This window comes from Helianthus annuus, chromosome 13, assembly GCF_002127325.2.
Source record: "Helianthus annuus cultivar XRQ/B chromosome 13, HanXRQr2.0-SUNRISE, whole genome shotgun sequence".
NCBI lineage: Eukaryota > Viridiplantae > Streptophyta > Magnoliopsida > Asterales > Asteraceae > Helianthus > Helianthus annuus.
The window spans coordinates 115634348-115657324 of NC_035445.2; the positions used below are offsets into that span (position 1 = coordinate 115634348).

Consider the following 22977-nt stretch of genomic DNA (forward strand, 5'->3'; position numbering starts at 1 on the left):
CAGTAGTATCAGTTTATTTATTCAGGTCCTGAAGTACCTATTTAACATCATCCTGAAGTATGTCGTTAAACTGTGTATAATTCTAAATGTATGAGGGGGAGTGTTATGAACCACACATTTTAGGCCCAACCCATTACTTATGGGCTTTAGGGTTTATGGTTATGTTTATCTTTATATATTGTAATGTTGAATATTGTGATGGATGGAATGAAGTTTTATCTCTACATCTCTTTGGTTTTTATCAGATGTATAAAAAGATGATAATTATGAGATAGAGGTATTATTAACACATGGCTTAAAGAAAGACCCCCATACATAAATGAGGTTTGTGTGAGGCTAGGGCTTGCTCGACGTTCGAACCACCGCGCACTCATCCTCCATCTACTTGTTACTGAATCGCAATAATCGGACCCAGACCACTCGACGTTAGGTTTAAGGCTTGCTCCTTCATCCCCACCACCAAACCCTACGCCACACCTCCGACCAAATGTCGGTTCTTATAGTCACAAGTTTGGGAGACATCGTTGTCGATTTGCACTCAGATCGTTGCCCTCTCACCTGCAAGAATTTCTTAAAACTCTGCAAGTAAAACCCTAATTCCCCCTTTTTCTACGATTCAGCTTATATTATTATTATTATTATTATTGAGTGCTATAAGCTTATAACTATTGTTTATTATAACTGTATTAATTGTTACAGCCTATTTGTGGTGGTTGATGCAGGATTAAGTATTACAATGGCTGTCTGTTTCATACAGTTCAGAAGGATTTCACTGCACAGACCGGTGATCCAACTGGAACCGGTTCCGGTGGTGATTCTATCTACAAGTAAGAGAAGACATTGTATTTGCTTTAATTGACTGTCTTAAATGTTAATGCCACACTTGATTGTAATAAGCAATCCGAGATATAAACTTTTTGAAATTTCTTATAGGTTTTTAGCATCCGCTATCCAAAATTTAGCTATAAATAAGCTTTATATATGATTTAATTAATATATAAATTATCTACGTGTACAACCTAAAAAGCCTGCTGTACAACATCTTAATGCACGAGAAGTCGCTATGTTACATGATGCGCCTTTTGTACAGAGGTGCCTTACCTACACACAAGCAATGGGACCTGAGCTGTGAGGTCGCCTTGCGCTTTTAAAACCAAGATGCCCTACGCAATTGGTGTTTGGAAACGTGTGTATGAGTGAAAGTCAGCTGGTATAAGATCGGATTAAACGATCGCTAGATTTAGTATCAAGTTCTTGGCTCATGAAACACTTGCTGGTAAATTTAAGATTTAAGCGTGAAATGTGGTCACCTTAACAATAGTTTGGTTTGAACTTGTGCTTTATAGCCTGAATAGTTAAACGGTCAATGTGTAGTGCTAAATTAGCATTTGACGGCTTTATCTTTCAGATTTATGTATGGTGATCAAGCTCGCTTTTTTCAAGATGAGATTCATTTGGATCTAAAGCATGCAAAGAAGGGTACAATTGCTATGGCTAGTGCAGGAGAGAATCTTAATGCTTCGCAGGTATTTTTGGCATTGTTTTTGGGCTCTTGTTATGTTTAAATTTACAATGTATTCATAACATTGATTAGAAATCAAATTTTTTCTGCGAAAATGATATTAGTGTAAGAAATTTTGATTCTAATCTGTTTATTGTATGCTCACTATTAAATTGTATGTTTTTCAGTTTTACATTACGCTGCGTGATGATCTTGACTACCTCGATGGCAAGAAGACTGTGAGTTTTGTGGTTTATGAATTATGATATGTTTATTTTTTTTAATTATTAATTTAATTAGTAATAGCTTATGATATATATATGGTATTCAACTATTGTAGGTGTTTGGTGAGGTGGCTGAAGGGTTTGAAACTCTCGACAGGATAAACGAAGCTTATGTGGATGATAAAAACAGACCATATAAAAACATACGGTTCATTAACCTCCTTTTCCCCTTCATTTCACATTTAATATTCTCATACTGTGATTTTAATCTTTTACTAACTTGCAAATTTAATGTTTTTGTCACAGCATCAAGCACACTTATGTACTTGATGATCCGTTTGAGGATCCTGAACAGCTAACCGAGCTAGTTCCAGATGCTTCGCCTGAAGGAAAGCCAAAAGATGAGGTAATATGTGACCACAAAGCATTACACGTTTGATATGTTTACGGGCTCGTAATGTTTAATATTTTGTTACAAATCCACTTGTAGGTTGATGATGAGGTGCGGCTTGAAGATGATTGGGTGCCGATGGATGAAAAATTAGGTACAGCGGAACTTGAAGAGGTCATTCGTGCGAAAGAAGCGCATTCTAGAGCAGTTGTGCTTGAAAGTGTATGTATCCTTTTAATGATGATTGTTAATATTGTAATTTTTTAAGAGTATTAGCTATACAAGACATTTACAATTTTTTTTGCATGTCAGATAGGGGATATTCCTGATGCTGAGGTAAAACCTCCTGATAACGTGCTCTTTGTATGCAAACTAAATCCGGTAACTGAAGTAAGTCGTTATGCTTATAAAGTTTTAGTTATACTATTGTTTATTGATATTTTATTTGTTGTTTTCGTTTCTCATACTTTCCATCTTTTCTTTTTTAACACAGGATGAGGATCTGAATACTATCTTTTCACGGTTCGGAACAGTTACATCGTAAGTTATTACACCTGGAATCTTTCTATGTGAACGGATCGATATTTCTTCTTGTTGGATAAATAATTTTTATAACCTATGAACTTTTGCAGAGCTGATATAATCCGCGACTATAAAACTGGAGACAGTTTGTGCTATGCCTTTGTTGGTTAGTCTTTATGGTTCAGTTTGTAGCTATTGATATGATTTAAAGTCAGTCAGTTTCTATGCACAATTTTCTACTTGAATTTCATGGTACTTCAGTGAATTTATTAAAGGAATTGGAATTTAAATGATGATAAATGACATATTTACTTGATGACTTGATGTTGTAGCTTTTGGTAATTTCTTGTTTGTTTTTAAATATATTTCTGAAGTAATAAGTATCTATAAAAATGCTTAAATTTTTATATTCTACTTTTCTGAGTTTTATTGATATAAAAGTGTTATTGGATATAAAGGTATTATTTGAAAATTTTCTTTTTAAATATTATATTGAAATAAATTAGATGAAATAAGTTACCCCTTTATTAAAAGTTATATCGAATAAAATAATATTGACATTATACCGTCTGAAAATTGTTAAATAATAAAAAAGTTTTTTACGTTTTCAGAATTATTTAAAAAAATAGAAGTCTTGTTTTTTTATGCCTTTTATGTCAAACTGTATGAACTGTTTTGGGGTTACAGGCTCTTAAATCTTTTTTTTTTCTTATGTGTATTTGTGTGTGTAATTAATACGCTTGGTGGTAAACCTCATCTTGTCATTTATATTCCAGAGTTTGAGGACAGAGAAGCTTGTGAGCAAGCATACTTCAAGGTACACAATAGTTTTTCGCATCCCCTTTTTTTGCATGTTTTTTTTTTGTCATTTAAAGAAATTTCTAGAAAGAGTGAAGTACCGAATGGTCCCTATGCTGTGGTTTATCAAAATTTTGGATTTAGTCCCTACCTTTCCAAAAGCACACGGATGGTTCACATGGTTTGCACTTTGTAACGCATTTAGTTCCCAGCCAACAAATCTAAAACTTTTAGCATGTCCAAGTTAGGGACTAAGCATAGTTGTCAATAGCGGCTATAGCGACCGTTATAGCGCGCTATGTAGAGGGCGACCAAGTGTCGCTATTTGGGTCATAGCGACCAATAGCGTGAATAGCGACCTTTTTTATGTAAATAGCAATTAGATATAGCTATAAAATAGCTGGATTTATAGGTTTTTGTTAAATATACATGTAAAATAGCATATATACCAAGGTATTTTGATATAATATACATATAAAAAATTTTCAAAATTCTTTTTCTATTGTATCGCTATTTATAAAATAGCGGTCGCTATTCGCTATGTAGCATATAGGTCCCTTGTCGCTATTCGCTATCAACAACTATGGGACTAAGTGTGTTACAAAGTGCAAACCACAGGGACCATCTATGTACTTTTGGAAAAAGCTGGGGACTAAATGTGTTGCAAAATGCAAATCACAGTGACCATCTGTGTACTTTTGGAAAGCTAGGGACCAAATCCAAAATACAGGGACGATCCGTGCACTTTACTTTTCTAGAAGTATGTCAAATCAAAAGTATCCCTTACAATCTTTTGATGACAGATGGATAACGTTTTAATAGATGATCGGAGAATACACGTGGATTTCAGTCAAAGTGTTTCCAGAATGTGGAACCAATACAGGCGTAAAGGCAATCGATCTGGAATAGGTATAAATGGTTGGTAACATAGATTTATATATATTCAGTTCTTGTTTATCAAACATTTGTTTTTGGTTTTATTGTAGCTGGTAAAGGTTGCTTCAAATGTGGTTCCCTTGATCATATCGCAAAAGACTGTACCGGGGGCCCTGATACGAAAGAACCTCCAAAATACGTTTTGAAGGATGATGATATCGCTAGAAAGGGTGGCAATGATAGCTCAAGGTCGGTAAACCCGTATATATGCATGTAGGGGTAGCACGATGGGCATATCTATTGGGTCGGGTAATGGGTCAAATCAAGTAGCTTTTGGTAGACCATGTTGTTTTGAGCCCCAAACACTTTTCTTTTCCTTTTTTCAAAAACTTTCCAGGTAGTGAATGAGGCAGTTGTTATAACTTATCAATATACTTTTGGTAATTATCCGTTTTTATAGCTTACCGAACTTTTTATAAGTTTTAGACATCCTACTATGGTAGTTAAACAGTTAATTTTGTCCCTAGTTTTTATTTATTTATGAGTAAAGTACACGGATGGTCCCTGTGGTTGACCAAAATTTTGGATGTAGTCCTTTACTTTCCAAAAGTGCATGCATGGTCCCTTTGGTTTGCACTTTATAACGCATATGGTCCCCAACTTTTGCCAAAAGTACATGGGTGGTTAATGTGGTTTGCACTTTGTAACGCATTTAGTCCCTAACCTGGACCTGCTTAAACCTTTAGATTTGTCAGCCGGAGACTAAATGCGTTACAAAGTGCAAACCACAGGGACCATTCATGTACTTTTGAAACGCTAGGGATCAAATCCAAAATTTTGGTTAACCACAGGGACCATCCATGTACTTTACTCTTTATTTATTTATGTTTTTTACGCTTTAATTACCAAAGTGATCTTTTCAAAGAACTTGTAATTTACCAGAATGGCTTGAAAGGTTATAATTATCAAAACGGACGACCTCTATAAGTATTTCGCTATATTTTGTTCTACATTTGTTCATAGTTAATTCGTTAAGTATGATTACAAAAACAATATTGCTACCATAATTTATAAATCTTAGAATAAAATAATGTAGGAGGTGAATTTGGATTACTTTCAACACGTCCTACTTCCTAATTAGATTTTTTTACTCGACTCATTTGACCGGTTTAATATAAAGCACAACCCACAACCTAAGTTGACCCATCCATAAGTAAACGGGTCAAATTGCCACCTCTCTTATATCTCAAGGTTTGCATACTCTCTTAGTGTAACACGACTTATTTTTGTAGGTATGACATGGTGTTTGATGATGACACTCATGGGAGTCCACAAAGAAAGAAGCCACCAAGACACAATGAGGGGGGCACTCGTCACGAGCATCGAAAACCAAGTCATCGAGACATGGAAGACACAAAGAAAAACGACTACAAACACAAAGACGAGGTTGATGAAAGAAGAAAAGAGTATATGCGAGATGATAGGCACCACACATCAGGGGGAAGAAGAGATTACAAAAGAGACGAGTTGGATCATAGAACACCTAGAAATTATGATGATAGAGACAGAAGCCGTAGCGATGATAGGAGGCGCGATAGTAGAGATGACAGGAAACGATATAGTGAAGACGAGTATGATAGGAAAAAGGATAGTCGAAGAGACGAGTCGTATAGCAGAAGATCAACACATGAAGATGATGCCGGGCATAAGAGGAGTAAGGGGGAAGATCGCAATAGAGACCGAGATCGTGTTAAGACAAGCACAAGATATGATGATAGGGATCGTAGGAGAGATTAAATTGTTAGTTTTGATTCTATGGAGGATTAAATGAGTTGGATAATGTGTTTTTTTTTAACCATTACCGTTTGTGTTTGGTCACTCTTGACTTTTGGGGTTTTTTTTTTTTTTTTTTTTTTTTTTGTCTTTTTTCTTTCTAGATTTTGGGTATGATATTTATTGAAATGTATGACTTATTAATCACTAATTCACTACCTATCGGCTCAAGTCACAAATATAGTAATATGATAGTGATCTCTATCCATGTCACAAATATCATAGTGATTTTCCAACTATGAATGATAGGCTACCGAACCAAAGACGTGCACACTTTGTTTTTTTAGACAGACCCGATTGCACATGTTTGCAAGGTATTTTTCTTATTTATAAAATTAACATCTTATAAAACACCACTTGACTGATTAATATTTTTACACTTAAAATTAATATAAAAAATATATCCGCTTGAAAAACTTATAATTTCGCATTTATTCATTTCAAACTCTCATATTGTAAACCCTTACATAAGAGAAGGTGGTTATGTAAACTTTGTGCCATAAAAACATTTGTTCTATCTTTTGCTCTAAAGATGGAGGGTATGGGCTAACACCCCTTTCATCTTAGCCAATTTTGTGTCAATAGCGCCCTCCCCCTCACATCCATTCCCATGGGGGGGCTATTAGAGGTCCACCAACAATAACAAGTGGTAGCGAGGGTGTGTGGTGGGCCATGCATCTTTTGACCATTGATTTATTTTACCATATATGTAAACACACACACTTATTTTTTTTACCTAATCTCTACTCTCATTTTCTATACTCTCAAAAATACTACTCTCAAATGGCTTATCGTTAGACTAAGTAAGAGGATATCGGTTTGGCCATGAGTTGGGGGGGGGGGGGGGGCAATAACAAGTGGCAGCGAGGGTGTGTGGTGGGCCATGCATCTTTTGACCATTAATTTATTTTACAATATATGTAAACACACACACTTATTTTTTTTTTAACCTAATCTCTACTCTCATTGTAACATCCCATTGTGGGATTTAATTGTAAATTAGCCAAACTTAATATTTTTCCAGCAAGTATTTTGTAGTAAGGAATTTATTTGGCATGTAGTATGTTAATGTGAGCTAAATATGAAGGTAAATGGGGGGGGTTTTAATAAAAAAATAGGGCTAAAAACCAAACTAGAGGGACTTAAATTGTCAAATTGACAAACTTAACCAAAATTCTGGTTTAACTAAGGGAGGTGGACGAGATTGGAATCCCAAAATCAGATTGAAATCTCCAACTTTTGCTAGGGTTCTTGTACACCCACATCTAAAACAAGACAGATGAAATCCAAAAAATTTGATAATGCATGTTGGATTTGAGCTACAAACTAGAATGGATAAGTATCTTCAAGCAAGGTATGATTGTCCAACCCCACAAACCTGAATGTGGGTGTTATTATGTGTTCTAGACATGTAATTGGTTGATGTAACCATAAATGATGCAAGCTTTTTCTTATTGATTTATTTATGTTTGTATGCTAATGTGTTGGAATAATGATTAACAAAGGTTAATTAGTTACTAGTCTTAAAGAATCATGGTTCATGAATGCTAATGGTAGAATTATGTAGGCTATGTATGTTTACATGGATCTTTTACTAGGATGCACACCAAGTGTTTGTAGAAATGCCTTTAAGAAGGTGAAAGTTAGAATTTGTTGAAGTTGAATTAGTTGTTGCCCTGTTTTAGAAAATTTGTGTAAAATCATAGAAATTTCATGTAAATATGATACTTATATGCTTAGAAAGCCCTTTGAGTTTATTCTATTTCATGTTTGAGCACAAAGACTTGGTTTGAATGTTAAACGGATCAAAATACATGGTTTTTAGCATCAACTCAGAACTTTCAACAATGCTGATTGAAAGAATTTATGCTGCTGGCCTGTTTTTGAAAACTTCATATAAAATCAACCATAGCTCGCTTTAAGGCGTAAGATATATAGTTAGAAAGCTATCCGAAGCTACGACGTTTTATACTTAGGGGTGAAAATGAGGCGAGAACAGCTGCTACACAAAAAGTGCAGCAGTGAAAAAAATGTGTTTCATGAAATTAACACGAATGATTGTCTAGATACCCATTGCCTAAACACTAAATGTTATTTTGGATGAATGATTACAATTGTTAAGGTGTGTTGAAAATGTTTATATACCTAAGAATTGATTGTGCAAGTATTCACTTAAATAAGTCAAACAAATTATTATATAGTCAATAATATAGTAAAGAAGTATTATTGTAGATGAATACAAGAGAAAGCAAGTGGATTATTATCAATGTATTTGAATGGCTTGTACAACTACAAGGTGTATGTATTCTAATGATTGAAGGAATGAACTTGTTGCCAAGTTAGGTGTGGCAAAGCTTGGAAGACAACATGGCGAACAAGTAGAAATGATGACGACTTTCGTACGGGCCAAGGTGAGTAGTTAATTCTTCTATATAGGGAATGTTAAATCACATTATTTATCTTGTTAAATACTTTGTATGTATTGTGGTTGTTGTTCATTGGTAAGTATGGAAGTGATCGAAGAATCCTACTGTAGTAATTCTTAAAGTGGGTTTTAAGACTCTTGTAGTACTTGTCTATGTTCTAGATTCATTATGGGTTTTCACATGTGTCAAACCTATGAGGTGTTGGTAGTGTACTTGGTTTTCTAATCCATGTATTATGTTTTGTTTTGTTTTGACCAAGTTGGTTGGATGTATGAGTGGTAATTCAACCAAATAAATATGATATTAGATCGTTTGCAAATATGTGTTTGGAATGTACGGACCAACTGATCGTATGATTACATGTTGAGTATCAAGCTGCAGGTTTTGTGACGAGACTAAGGACGGATTTTTGACATAAAAGTTTTATCAAATGTGGTAAGGAATAATTGTATGATTTTGAAGGTAACTTGCTATAAGAGATAAAGGTTAGGCGTATATTTCCTTGATTATAGTGGGATACATGTGATATACCATTCACTTAGATTTGCTAATGATGTGTTGTATGTGTTCTCAGGTATACGAGTATTGAAGCTAAAATTTATGACATTGAAGATCGAGTCTGAAGTTTGGATTGTACGAGTTGGGCAAGGATTAGTTGGTTCATAAGTAGACTATGAACACTCTTCAAGGAAGGATTGTAACACCTAGCTAATAGTATTAAAGAAATACAATTGGCAATTGATATTAAGTGTAAATTGTCAAACGATTTTTTTGGGATCAATTTCCGCTGCTAAATAAATATAGAAATCTTGTTTTCAAACTAGGGTGTTATAAGTTGGTATCAGAGCTTTGCTTTAAGGGACCCAAGTACAAATAGAAACGTAGTTGAACTTAAACCAGTGTGCTCTTGGTATGAGAAAAACATACAATATAAGACTTGATCAAGACCTAAAGGATAGTTAATGATGGAAGGGGTTACCTTTATTGATGTTATTGACAATGTTGTTTTTAACCACATTGTAAGAGTGGTGTAGCAAGGGTATGCAAACATGACAAAACACTTAAAGGATGGATAAGCTATATGTTTTCTTTGATATTATTCATTAGTAAACCTTCAAGTCAAGGAAAATACATTGCCTATGTGGGAATGAAAAGATGAAACACGAACAAAAACTTGTTACCAATGATGTGAAGTGGGTAATTGTAAAGGGACAGATATACATAGTTATGTGAACTAATACATTTGGCCGGTGTATTAGCGCACATATGGTGCTAATAAAACTTTACAACCACCACCTTCATTATAGAGGTAATGGAAAATAGGTAAGTGTGGGAAGTGGGTATGAGACACCTTCTTAAAATTTAGAAGGTAATTATTAGATTAATCAAGAATGTGTCAAGAGTATATAAGATGCATGAAAATATGGATTAAACATGTATGAAAGAAAGGTTTGAGTCCATAGGTAAGTATGGATCAAACATGTATGAAAGAAAGGTTTGAGTCTATAGGTAAGTATGGATCAAACATGTATGAAAGAAAGGTTTGAGTCCATATGTAACTATGGATCAAACATGTATAAATGAAAGGTTTGAGTCCATATGTAACTATGGATCAAACATGTATGAAAAAGAAAATGAGTCCATAGGTAAGTATAGATCAAACACGTATGAGGACATGTTCCATTAATAAGTATGAATCGAACGTGAGCGAAGAAGGGGGGATGTTTCCCTCCCTAACTAAGGTAGATGCTAACACTATAAGCATGTGGTGTTTATTGCTTAGTCAGGGCACTCATGTCATATAACGAATGAATTGATTATATGTTATATATGTGTGAATTGGTAGAGATAGATAGTGGATAAATGTGGGAAATGATTATGGAAGTCAAGTTTAAGAATGTACTGACAGTTGACTTTATGAAAAGTCAACCATGTTGAATTGGTATGTGTAATTCAAGGTGTTAAAAAGTTGGAGTGAAATGTTCAATGCATGAAGTAAATACGGTTAATTAGAGACTGTTTGTGTGCCAAGTATATAACTTGAAGGATTGATGTATTGAATGTAAATACATGATTGTCCATGCTAGGAAGTGACCATTGAAAGTCGAAAATGACAAATGGTTCGAATGTGATTGATAATATGCATGAATATGTATGTTAATAATATTGTGTATATGATGACATGAATGGATAGGTTCATGTCAATAGGGACTCAAGCATGGAATGGATAACGGGTAACGATGAGTCAAGGAACAATGAGGAACAAGGTGGATTCGAGGTAAGTGACTCTTGAACTAAACCCTAGAGTGTGTAACTTTGAGTTCGTACTTAAAACATAAACAAATGTAGAATGGATGGGTAATTCATGGTATGAAAAGGGCATGGATTATGGTAAACTAGTCAAGTATAGATTAACTATGCTTGTCTCAAAGTAGTTGAAATAAACAGGTTAACAACCCAAGAATGACTCTATGAAATGATTAATGCGGGAGTCAGGTTAGATGTATAATATGTTGGAAATTTTGAATAATGTGAATGGAAATTAATTTAGTGATAATTAATGGACTCTTCATGGTGAGTAACTCTTTGGTGACTAACTCTTGATTAGAGTTTTTATGTCACTTAATTAGTGATTAATTAGAAATTAATTAGAGTTTTATATCTCTAATAAATCACCAACTAATTGTAACTCTTCACTACCTATATCTATTGTAAAAGTGGTAGGCTATGTGCCTTATTGGGGATGATGAGAAAACTACAAGAAACAAAATATGCATGAAGAACTCTTAGAGAAGTGGTGAAGACTTAAAGACCCATGTGTTGGGTACTTAGAGAGATATGTTTTCTCTATTCATTTTCATCACCTTCATATTATTATTTTCCACAAGTTCTAACACTATAATTTTATCCGGTGTAACCTCGGGCGCGTGGCCATTTCCAGCAGTACATACTGCTTCGGCTGTTGTACCCTGGGAAACAGACGCGTCATCTTTAGTAGAGGCGCGAAATCTATTTTAAGGGAAGCGTGTTGAACACGTGCCTCAGCCACAACCATCAACATCAGTTTGTTCATTTTTGCAGCCAAGAAGGATCGCAATAGGAGACGCGGTTCAAGTTCTCGTAGCAGAAATTGTACAAGAAGACGCTTCTCAAGCTCTTGTCAAAGACAACGATTTGAATCGATTTATTTAAATATGTTGTATTTCATATTTAATTTTGTATGGATTTGTACACGGTGCGGGTACTACAATTTCCCAAAAATTATGTAAAGAGAGTATCTTTACAATTTTATATTTATTTATGTAATTTTTATTATAAAATTGTGACCCATGTCCTACAAACTTAAAACAGAATTTGTGAGATTGTTGCTACAATCTTAAAACCTTATTTATATGGATTTTGGGTTCACAAAAGAATTTATAATAAAAAAGAATATTTTTAAAGATTGTGATCTTTTAAATATTTTTTTGGGAAATATGTATGTAGTACAACTTGTTGTGTTTAGATTTATTGAGATTGAGATACAATCTTAAATCCTATACCGTGGTACAAAACGAATAGTTTTGATTCAAACGTTTGGTTTTGAAACGATTTTGGAAATCGTTAATTTTTCTAACTTTGTGTTAGATGGGGTTTAATAGTGTAAACCATACGTTTTTTGTAAACGTTAATTTCTCTAACGTGTGCGTTAGACCGGCTTTATTTTTATAAGCAATACATTTTTTGTAAACGTTTGTTAGAAATGATCATATTATTTATATAATATGGTTTAAAAAAATGAGTGTTAAAAATAAGTTTATTTTATATAAACTAATAAGCCTTATAATGATTTTTGTAGTCATTTATTTTTTATAATGATTTTTGTAATCATTTATTTCTACACGAGGGTGTTAGAATTGGGTTATTTATACAAACTAATAAGTTTTATGACGGTTTTTGTAATCGTTTTATTTATGACGGTTTTTGTAATCGTTTATTTCTAACGAGCATGTTATAACTTATTTATTGATAAGCTTTATAACAATTTTTGTAATTGTTTACTTCTAACAAAAGTGTTAGAAACGGTTTATAAAACTGTTAAATTTGAAAATGATTTTTGTAATCATTTGTATTCTAACATGTGTGTTAGAAACATTCATGGAAAGTGTTAGTTTGGACAATTTTTTAATTGTTTATTTTCTAACGTTTGTATTGGAAATGACTTATTTATTTGAACCATATATGTGTTTATAGCAAGTCGAATTAACATTTTGTGGAAATGTTAATATTTCTAACGTGCGCGTTAGAATTTCTTTCATTTTAACATGATTGTTAAAAATGGTTAAATACAAATGCTTTGAAATGTTTTATGTAATCATTTGATATAAGTAATTGGTTGTAGCATTGATTTTAATGAATATAAACACTTATATTATTCTTTGTATGATTTAGAAACAAAAGGTCATACATTGAACTTGATGTTTGATTGACTTCAAGATTCAAATCACCATAAAGTGATGGTGTAGTTGTGTGGGATTTATCACCAACCTTAATTTGTGATTTCTAAATCCATTTGAGTGAAATTTTAATTACTAATTAAACTCTTCATATGGTGAAACTCTTGAGTAGAGTTTTAATGATGGCATTTGATGAGTTTTATTAGAGTTTAGGTCTATAATTATTGAGACTCTTAACTCTTCATATGGTGAAACTCTTGAGTAGAGTTTTAATGATGACATTTGATGAGTTTTATTAGAGTTTAAGTCTATAATTATTAAGACTCTTAACTCTTCATATGTGAAACTCTTGAGTAGAGTTTTATTGATGACATTTGATGAGTTTTAATGATGACATGTAATGCTTTAATTTGGTCATGTTTTGTATATATAAAATGACTTAAATTTTCTAACATGTGTGTTAGAAAATGTGTATCACGAAGACGATGTTAGAGATTGTTCATAATGAACAGAAATGTTTTATGTAAACATTTAATTGCATATGTGTGCATTAAAAATGATGAGAAATGGTTTATTTTATAAACTATATCTTTGGAAAACGTTTTATGTAAACGTTCGATTCTATAATGTGCTTGTTATAACATTTTTTTTTCTAATATGCGTGTTAGAAAATGTTATTTGGTGAAAAACAACTCGGTGTTGTGAACAAATTTAATTATTCAAGTTTACTACTTAAATGTAGTATTTGTAACAACTTGGTGTTGTTTTGAGCATAATTGTCCAAGTTTAAAGTTTCAAGATGAAATGAGTAACTTGTACTTACAAGTGCATGGAGTCTTATTGAGGGAGTACCTCAAGACATGCCATGGGACGATATTGTTGAGAAGATTTCGGCCAGATTATAAAGTGTTGAAGATAAAAGCACTTTGCTATTTGATGTCTACATATTATCTATGCTTCCGTTTAAATTTCAAAAGTGATTGGCATTTATGATTTAGTTTCCAATGTATTTTATTGTTTTGTGTTCAATATCTTCGGATAACACATGCAATTTTTACAAAGAAATAAATCACTAATGGTTTTGACGTATAAATTATTTTTGTGGAAAATAATTATAACGTCGGTTATACATTGTTTAACAGAATACGGTTTTAAACGGATAGTACATGAAAATTCTTGGACATAAACAACTTAAGAGTTGTTGCATTGACTATATGTCAAAGACGAGACATCAAATGTGTAACCACATCATGAGAGAATAATGAAAGAACGTACTGAGTGTATTGAGATGAAATACACAAACGGGATTCATGTCGACACACTTCGTTAGAAGTCTTTGAAAAATTCACAAGTGTGAATAATAAATCTTGCGAGATTTGTTCCAAGTGATCTACACGTAGATGCGTCTACCACTTGATTATTGTTAGAACTATATGGAGATTTTACCTTCGTTTGGGAGAGCATCCTAAATATACATATCTCCTAATGAATAACAATAAGTGTGTGCAAATCACTTATGGCAAAATTATGAATGCCATGTTGTTGAGTGTCGATCTAGTTGACTCTATCTCACACATAATAGTGATTGTAGACGAGAAACATTCATCTTGTTGTTGATAAATGTGTTCACCAAGTGACTTGGATTAAGACTTATGTTTAAGTACTTATGAGTCAATGGTAGATTGTTGGAGATCAAAGGTAAACAAGTTATGTTCCTTAAATAGATGATGAAATTTAGCTATGTGCTATATACAATAATTTGTGAGACCTTCCTAAATATTGATGTTTTAGGATTATGGATAAGTCTCATTATTTTATCTTAACAAGGGATGAATGTTGTAAAGTGATATTATGATATCCTTAGGGCTGTGAAGAATCAGAATGATGCACCTTCTGTTCACATGCTAAAGTATTGTAGTCTAAAGCATGCTAGACTAGTACTTGGTTAATTATGGGTCTTGGCGGAGACTAATTAACTCTAAACATTCAAATGTGTATGAACATAAAAAGAATTTGTATAGACAAAATTGAGGGAGAATTTTCATTCATTATAAGGAAAAGACATGTAACTTTTTAAGGGTTTTTTCGAAAAGCTAATGAGGAGAACTCATTGTCTAAGCTTATTCTAGATGTTAAATTAGAATTATTCTAAGTTGGTGACAAACTTATGACAATGGCATGTGTTGCTTTGGTCAGCTCGGAAGCTTATGTAAGCTAATGCAATATGAGTTGAATTCACTAATACAATGAGGTTGATCTTGTTCAATCATATGTGTATAAATGTCGCCATAAGTGGTGTTACGGAAATGTTGATCAAATGGCAAGAAATGTGGGGGAGGATCCATTTAAGAAACAACCCTATAAGGGTATGTAGAAATGGTTCTCATTAACCCATCTAGATGTTATTCAATAACACTTAAATGTGGGGGTGTCTTGCATTTATACCATAAAACTTTGGCAATAAGGATTTTGTAATCCAATATAACATTGCAAACAGACGACTAAGTGGAGGACACAAATGTCGTACTGCATAATGGAGACGTGTTTGCCTTAAATGATAGATGTATCATTCTAAGACAAATATTATAACCAGATTCAGGTGGCCACTGAGTTTATAGTCTTAGAAGTTGACAATAGGCAATGTTAACTTTCGAGTTACAAACACGTCATGACAATTGATCTCAACTGCAAAGTTATCTTCAGTGACATGTCAAAGACAAAGATAATGTTATGGATCCAACAACCTGAGGGTTTATTAGAGATCAAGTTGTGGAATGAGACTAAAGCCCATGGAAAAAGGGTGTGTGAAGGAAACCTACCTTAGTTGACTGGAAATCCCAAGATCTAAGTTCAATAGGACAACGAATTCATATGCCTAAGGGTGGTCACTGTGGGGGCATAGCTGATATGCATAAGCTAGTATAGATGGTCATATATACCCCCTAAACGATAAAAGGATGCTTTAATACGTCCTAGTTCATTCCTATAAAAATTCAATGACAAATTGTGAGGCTAAGCACATTATGTGGTAAATGATTTTGTGTAATCATAGTAACCACGATGCTTTTAATGATTTAATAGAATCACCTATGTTAGAGAGAAGTGGGGTCGCTTCGAATGGAATTGGGGGCACAATTCCTAGAGCTCTCGCAGAACCAGGAAAGTGTTCCACGACCATAATTGGACACGACTATGAGGGGATGACCCGGCTAAGGAGAGTATTGTGTGAAGTGTATTGTCGTCTACACAAATAGGGGTTTGTTCAAGGACATCGCGTCTACACACCGCTAGGAGACTAAGTATGCTTCACAAAGGAAGGTTCAAAGCTAATACCTACCTATCCTGCAATACTCAACTGTCGATGTTGCATTCGGATTTTTGTGTGTTTTGACCAATCTCCATTCATGTGGGGGATTGTTGGAAATTTTGAATAATGTGAATGGAAATTAATTTAGTGATAATTAATGGACTCTTCATGGTGAGTAACTCTTTGGTGACTAACTCTTGAGTAGAGTTTTTATGTCACTTAATTAGTGATTAATTAGAACTTTATTAGAGTTTTATATCTCTAATAAATCACCAACTAATTGTAACTCTTCACTACCTACATCTATTGTAAAAGTGGTAGGCTATGTGCCTTATTGGGGATGATGAGAAAACTACAAGAAACAAAATATGCATGAAGAACTCTTAGAGAAGTGGTGAAGACTTGAAGACCCATGTGTTGGGTACTTAGAGAGATATGTTTTCTCTATTCATTTTCATCACCTTCATATTATTATTTTCCACAAGTTCTAACACTATAATTTTATCCGGTGTAACCTCAGGCGCGTGGCCATTTCCGGCAGTACATACTACTTCGGCTGTTGTACCCTGGGAAACAGACGCGTCATCTTTAGTAGAGGCGCGAAATCTGTTTTAAGGGAAGCGTGTTGAACACGTGCCTCAGCCACAACCATCAACATCAGTTTGTTCATTTTTGCAGCCAAGAAGGATCGCAATAAGAGACGCGGTTCAAGTTCTCGTAGCAGAAATTGTACAAGAAGACGCTTCTCAAGCTCTTGTCAAAGACAACGATTTGAATCGATTTATTTAAATATGTTGTATTTCATATTTAATTTTGTATGGATTTGTACACGGTGCGGGTACTACAATTTCCCAAAAATTATGTAAAGAGAGTATCTTTACAATTTTATATTTATTTATGTAATTTTTATTATAAAATTGTGACCCATGTCCTACATAATAATGGATATGGTGGAATGGTTAAGGATCCTTGAAAAGTCCTACCAACAATGTTTAGCTTTTGATTCGCGTTGCAACTTGCACTCCTAGGCACTTGTAGGGTGCGCAACTTGCGCCAGGGAGCGCACAACTTGTGCACCAACCTATGCTTTTCCCATTTTTTTGTTTCTTACATTTATGGTTATCCCATGTATGTTCTACCCTGTGTATCCCCGATAGCATCATTTAAACTCTTAAAATGTTTTCTAAACATGTAATGAAAACGAAATTACAAGTATGATATAAACACAAATGGTAACAAGTAAAACAAGTAATGCATGAACTTGTAGTCCTTTAAAGGATTCGTATCTTGTTACGTATAAAATGAATGGAAAAAAATGAATTACATGAATGAAATTTAGAATTTGAATGATATTCTAAAGATGTGTAAGAATTGTAAAATGTGATATCTAACAAAATTTGTTTCGGAATTTGATGACGAACTAAGGTAATGAGAATGAAAATGAAAAAAACACGCCATGGTGAAATGTATAGGATTGTTATGAATGAAGAAAGGAAAGTTATACAAGCCACTAATCCTCGTATAGTATTATACATAATACTTTTATGCATTTACACAAGAATGATTGTAGGAGCACCACTATATGAAGGATAATTGGCATAAGTTGTCAAACGGTAGAAATACATGTAAACCCTACTTTAACTATATAGAAAGAATAAATAAAGTGTAAACTTGATTTCACATAGAATACATCCTTTAGTGAAGGGAGTAGGTAGGGCATTGATGAGTTATGTGACAACCCGAATAACTAAGGTTAGCCCTACTTGAAATTCCACGAACCTTCAGCGTGTATCTCTGTGTTTACTTATCCATCTCGTGTACTATTGTATGTTATGTGTATATGTTTACAAGAAATCGTGGTTCGATTAATTGCGTAATGTAGTAAACTTAGGAAATTAACTTTTGTGGGCCGAGAATTAGATGAGCCCAACCCGAGCATCTAGATGTTTAGTTGAATTACACTTGTACCTGGATCTTGTAAAGCCCAAATAAACCTTGGAAGTGGGCCGGCCTTGTTGGAATTGTAAATGCACGCATGTATACAAGAATTGGCATGTGATTTATTCTTAATCTTGCAATCTCATTGGAAACCCTAGCCCCCATGTATTCCGCCTTCCCTACACAGTATACACGATACATAACTTAGAGAGAGAGTCGCAGGAGGGAAAGGAGGGCCGATCACCTTGTCGGCGGCTCCTCCGACGAATAACCATGGCCATCACCATCTCTAGGGTGTCTCTCCATTAACCTCCGAAACACACAGGTCTTGGGTCAACGGACGACGGCGACAGCCGTCTTTGACGGTGGCAGCATCAGCCTTCGGGCCGGGAGTGAATGTTGACGTTAAGCAGTACGGTGAGTGTTTTTGCGATGGTGGAGTAGACGGGCTGCAGCGGTGGCAGAGCAGTGGTGGGTAAGTCCCGTTTCCGCATAAACTCGACGTCGACAATAGGTTTTGGGGAAGCAGCTTGTGATTTGTGCAATACACCAACTTCAGGTATGATCCTTCAGAGCGTTATTGATAGAACTCACTAAGTTGAGACGGTTACGTAGACATGGTGAACACGTGTTTCGCGCGTGAACCTGTTTCGAGTAGTACCGGTGGGTAAGTGATGTGGTGCTTGACGTTTGGTTGCGGGTTGCGGTACTCGGTAATCTTGGCATAGTGTAGTGGCGTTGATGAAGGGTTGTAATGGCATGAATGATATTGGGGATGGTGTACGTGGAGGTGGTGGTAGATGCGTATGGTGGTGGCGATCAGATGAGGTTATGGCAATGTTACTCGATGATGATGATGTGCGAAGAGGTGACCGGTGATGATATTAGGGTGATGCGGCGCAGCAGACGTAGTGGAGATGGTGCTTAATTGAGCCTGGTGATTGCTAAAAGCATGCGTGATGAAGATAGATGGGGTATGTTATGGCATTGTCGACTGTTGTAACTTTGCTTGGTTGTTTGAGGGTAGAAGATAACCCGGGAATGGATAAATCAATTTGGGGTGTGCATGGAAACCTAGGGCCACGTATGATAATATAGGTGATGTGGGTTCTTGTAAACAAATTTACGGGCAGACTCAATTGTCACGCATATCGACTTAACTATCGAGCCAACAGGAAGGTATACCACACACTTGCGAAATTGAATTATTTATTTGCACACTTCTATTTATATTTTAGCTTGACTTGGGTTAGAAAACCAAAACGAACCATTGGTGATATTATGGACGATGAGGTGTAACTTGTGACATTAACTGTTCCGAGTATGTTAACTGTTAAGAAGTTAGTTGTCCGATTTAATTAAAATGCACTTCATGTTCCGAACTTTGTACTGTTCGGACTATACATTCAATGCACTTTCAAATTAATATATGTGTTACTGTATGATAATTTAAATGGAATTCATGAATTCATGTCTGCTGAATTCTAGTTAAATTGGTGGGCCGGGTGGTAATGGTTGAGGACAGGGTAATATAAATTAATGGGGGACGACCATGTTCACATTAGTTATGGTCACTAAATTTTGTTGCTTTTAATTCTTATTTGATTATGATCTCGCTCTATTATTGTAAAGGCTCCGAGTTCCACACAATATTACCGGGTTTATATAAATATTTGTTGTATTTTCCCCAAAATTATTATATGGAAATATATCCGAGTTAACATGTCATCGACCAGAGAAATCCAACTGCGTGTTATTTCATATACTGCTAAACTTGTTAACTGTAATTGATAAACGCCTGTTGTTTGGACATTAGGGTATCGCATGACCCTACATACGTGTACTTACATTTCTCATACATTAGGTCGCGAGTAACGGAATTAACATTTATTTAACGTAGAAGTACATTATCAAGCCGGGCACTCTAAGGTGAGTTCACTACATTCGAGCATGCGTCCCAGTGGTCGGGGACAGTCAGTGGGTATCCCGTGGAGGGATAAGTCTTTTGGGTAAAAACGGGTATATTGGTTAATATTCTCATCTATCATTCTTGTAAGTCCCTTATTTTGTTACCTGGAGGGTAACGGGTATTAGTTGGTAGCGCTACTTAGGTTTGGCACCCTCACACCGCTCCTAGATAGGACGGATGTGAACTAATGACCCAGTCGGGCCCAGTACTGGATAGGAGTATGTGGGAAAGGGCAGTCATGTACATCAGGAGCCGTCTTGTTCGGAATTGAGATATTAACAATATTACTTGCATTTGTCAGTGAACTGTTTTACATACAACTGGTAACAAACGTTTTCTAAAACTGTGAACTCGCCAGCTTTGTCTGATACACTTGTTACATGCTCGCGGGTCGTTAGGTACTTGGGAACAGGAACTTGCTGGCTGGAGGGCGTGAGTGGTCATGGTTGCATTGATGGGTTTATTTATCAAACATTCATTTACTATGGTTGTTTGGAAAGTATTTACATTATGATACGTTAACGCTTCCGCTGAACTTGATGGTCTTGAATTACTTATGTTTGGATTTTACTACCATTAAATGATGAAACTTTATTTTGAACTTGTGATTCAATGTAATTGGTGGCTCATTGCTAGTCGTCACACGCCTAACAGGGACACTCCCTAGGTGGTAATTTGAGGGTGTGACAAGTTAGGGATGTAAGTGGTGTAAGAAAGTGTGGATGATATGACCCCAAGCACGTAGAAGTTAAGGTAGTGGTTTGTATGTAGGATTCGTAAGCCGTGGAAGCTAGATGTTCATATTGGCAAGTCTTTTCTATTTCTAAGCCTGTTAGAAGGTAATATTTATAAATGGAGATTATATTTGTATAGACTCGTAGTGGTTATGCAAATTGCTTTACATGTATGAATGAGTACGTTTAAAAGTACGATTAGGTCTTAAATGATAGAAATGTGGAGAAATTGAATTGCATGACGAGTAAGTTATCTAGTTAACTAAATTGTGTAACGTGGTAGTACATGATTTGCCTCGTAATATGTTGAATTAATCAAAGGTAATAACTTATGTAAAGATCATTGGTTATATGAATGAGACGGAACATGTGAGTAGTACTCCTTGCGAATGTGAAAGATTGCATGAATGATACTTCTTATGCATGTATAAACATAAGATAACATATATGCCAAGATAATGAAAGCCTTTGTGGTTCTAACATGAGAATAGGATAACATGTGTATAAGGAGAGACACACAGACATAAGCGTTATAAAAAAGGAGGGGATGATTACCTAATATATATATATATATATATATATATATAGGGTAAGGATAGTGTAAAAAGGGCCTAAAGTGTAAGAAGTGTGAGAAGTGTATTATAACACTATATATAATACTATATAACACCATATAAACACCGTATAATAATATGTAACACCATATAATACCATATAACACTATGTAACACTATATATCATTATATAACAAATATAACACTATACATCTATCATAGACATGCTATCAGACAACCTATAGTGTTATATTTATTATATAATGATATATAGTGTTACATAGTGTTATATGGTATTATATGGTGTTACATATTGTTATATGGTGTTTATATGGTGTTATATAGTATTATATATAGTGTTATAATACACTTCTTACACTTCTCACACTTTGAGCACTTTTTACAGGATCCTCTACCTATATATATATATATATATATATATATTTGAAAGCCCTTGTTTGGTATATGTAAGAAGAGATGAAACATGTGAACATGCTTAGTCACAAATAAAACATATTATAAGCCGTCAAGTGGGTTCGTGTTACAGTATGCACCTTATGTGTAACACCCCTAAAACGGGTTTGGTAATCAAACCCCGTTAATACTAGATGACGAGTAAAGTAACGTTATAGGTAAAAGTAAACCGGTGAATATTAGGATTTTAATTAAATGAACCTAATATTAGATAAAAACGGTATAAAGGCTTTTGAGGAAACAAAGTATACAGAAGGCCCGAGATTTAACAGGACTTAAAATAAAATGGGTTATGACTTCCCGAACCCATTAAGTTAACTAGGAATGTTTAACCTAGTTAATAAGGGGGATATTACTAGAAATAGGTGGGTTATGGTCTACTTAATGTCTAACCAAACTAGAGGGACCTAAGTTGCCAAAAAAGAGACTTGAATTATAAAAACAAAAATCAAAATACAACACACACTTCATGTGTGTGTGTGTGCGTACGCCTAGGAGCAAGAACAAGGGGCTCCAAACCCTAGTTCAACAAATTGATCCAATTGAAGCCCAAATCAAGAGCCAAATCAATGCATGAACGCAAATTCGTGATCACCAAGTCAAGAGGATAGTAAGGTATGTCGAATTTTTAACATTCGTGAAGTTGCAAAAAGTTGGTAATCATCCTAATCGCGAATTAGGCATGGATTAGAGAAGCTAGGGCAGGATTAATGATGTATACTTGCTTAGGAACGAAACCCTAAGTGAATATCATACATAACATCTTATGAATTGAAGGATTTGATGAATTAACACACTTAGATAAGTGGGTTTTAATGTTATGATGAAATTGGTGGTATAACTATGCTTAGAATCAACATGCATGATAACAAATAGAAGGTGTTCGATTGAACCATGAATTTGGGTACAAGATCATACTTCTCACTAAATGGGTTTTGTATGATATAGGGAAATTTAAGTTAAGATCGTGATGTAGATACTTGAAATCATGTTA

General features: G+C 34.6%; 1 protein-coding gene and 1 long non-coding RNA gene across 4 annotated transcripts; both read left to right on the forward strand.

Annotated features, from left to right (window-relative positions):
* Positions 1-286: 286 nt before the first annotated feature.
* On the forward strand, positions 287-6208 carry LOC110942202 (peptidyl-prolyl cis-trans isomerase CYP59). Its single transcript, XM_022183948.2, has 14 exons — positions 287-585; positions 723-827; positions 1409-1526; positions 1690-1740; positions 1842-1933; positions 2032-2131; positions 2216-2338; positions 2429-2506; positions 2610-2656; positions 2749-2804; positions 3415-3455; positions 4240-4345; positions 4423-4561; positions 5605-6208. The coding sequence occupies exons 1-14, from the start codon at positions 488-490 to the stop codon at positions 6107-6109; spliced, it is 1659 nt and encodes a 552-aa protein (XP_022039640.1). The 5' UTR covers positions 287-487; the 3' UTR covers positions 6110-6208.
* A 1107-nt stretch (positions 6209-7315) lies between these two features.
* LOC110942201 lies at positions 7316-9391 on the forward strand. 3 transcript variants are annotated; one of them, XR_002594657.2, is made up of 4 exons: positions 7316-7499; positions 8489-8556; positions 8947-9056; positions 9146-9391. It is a non-coding gene; the product is annotated as an uncharacterized LOC110942201 (long non-coding RNA). The 3 variants fall into 3 exon arrangements; XR_002594656.2 differs by having other exon boundaries at positions 7318-7499; positions 8947-9033; XR_002594655.2 differs by having other exon boundaries at positions 7325-7499; positions 8947-9391.
* Positions 9392-22977: the final 13586 nt, after the last annotated feature.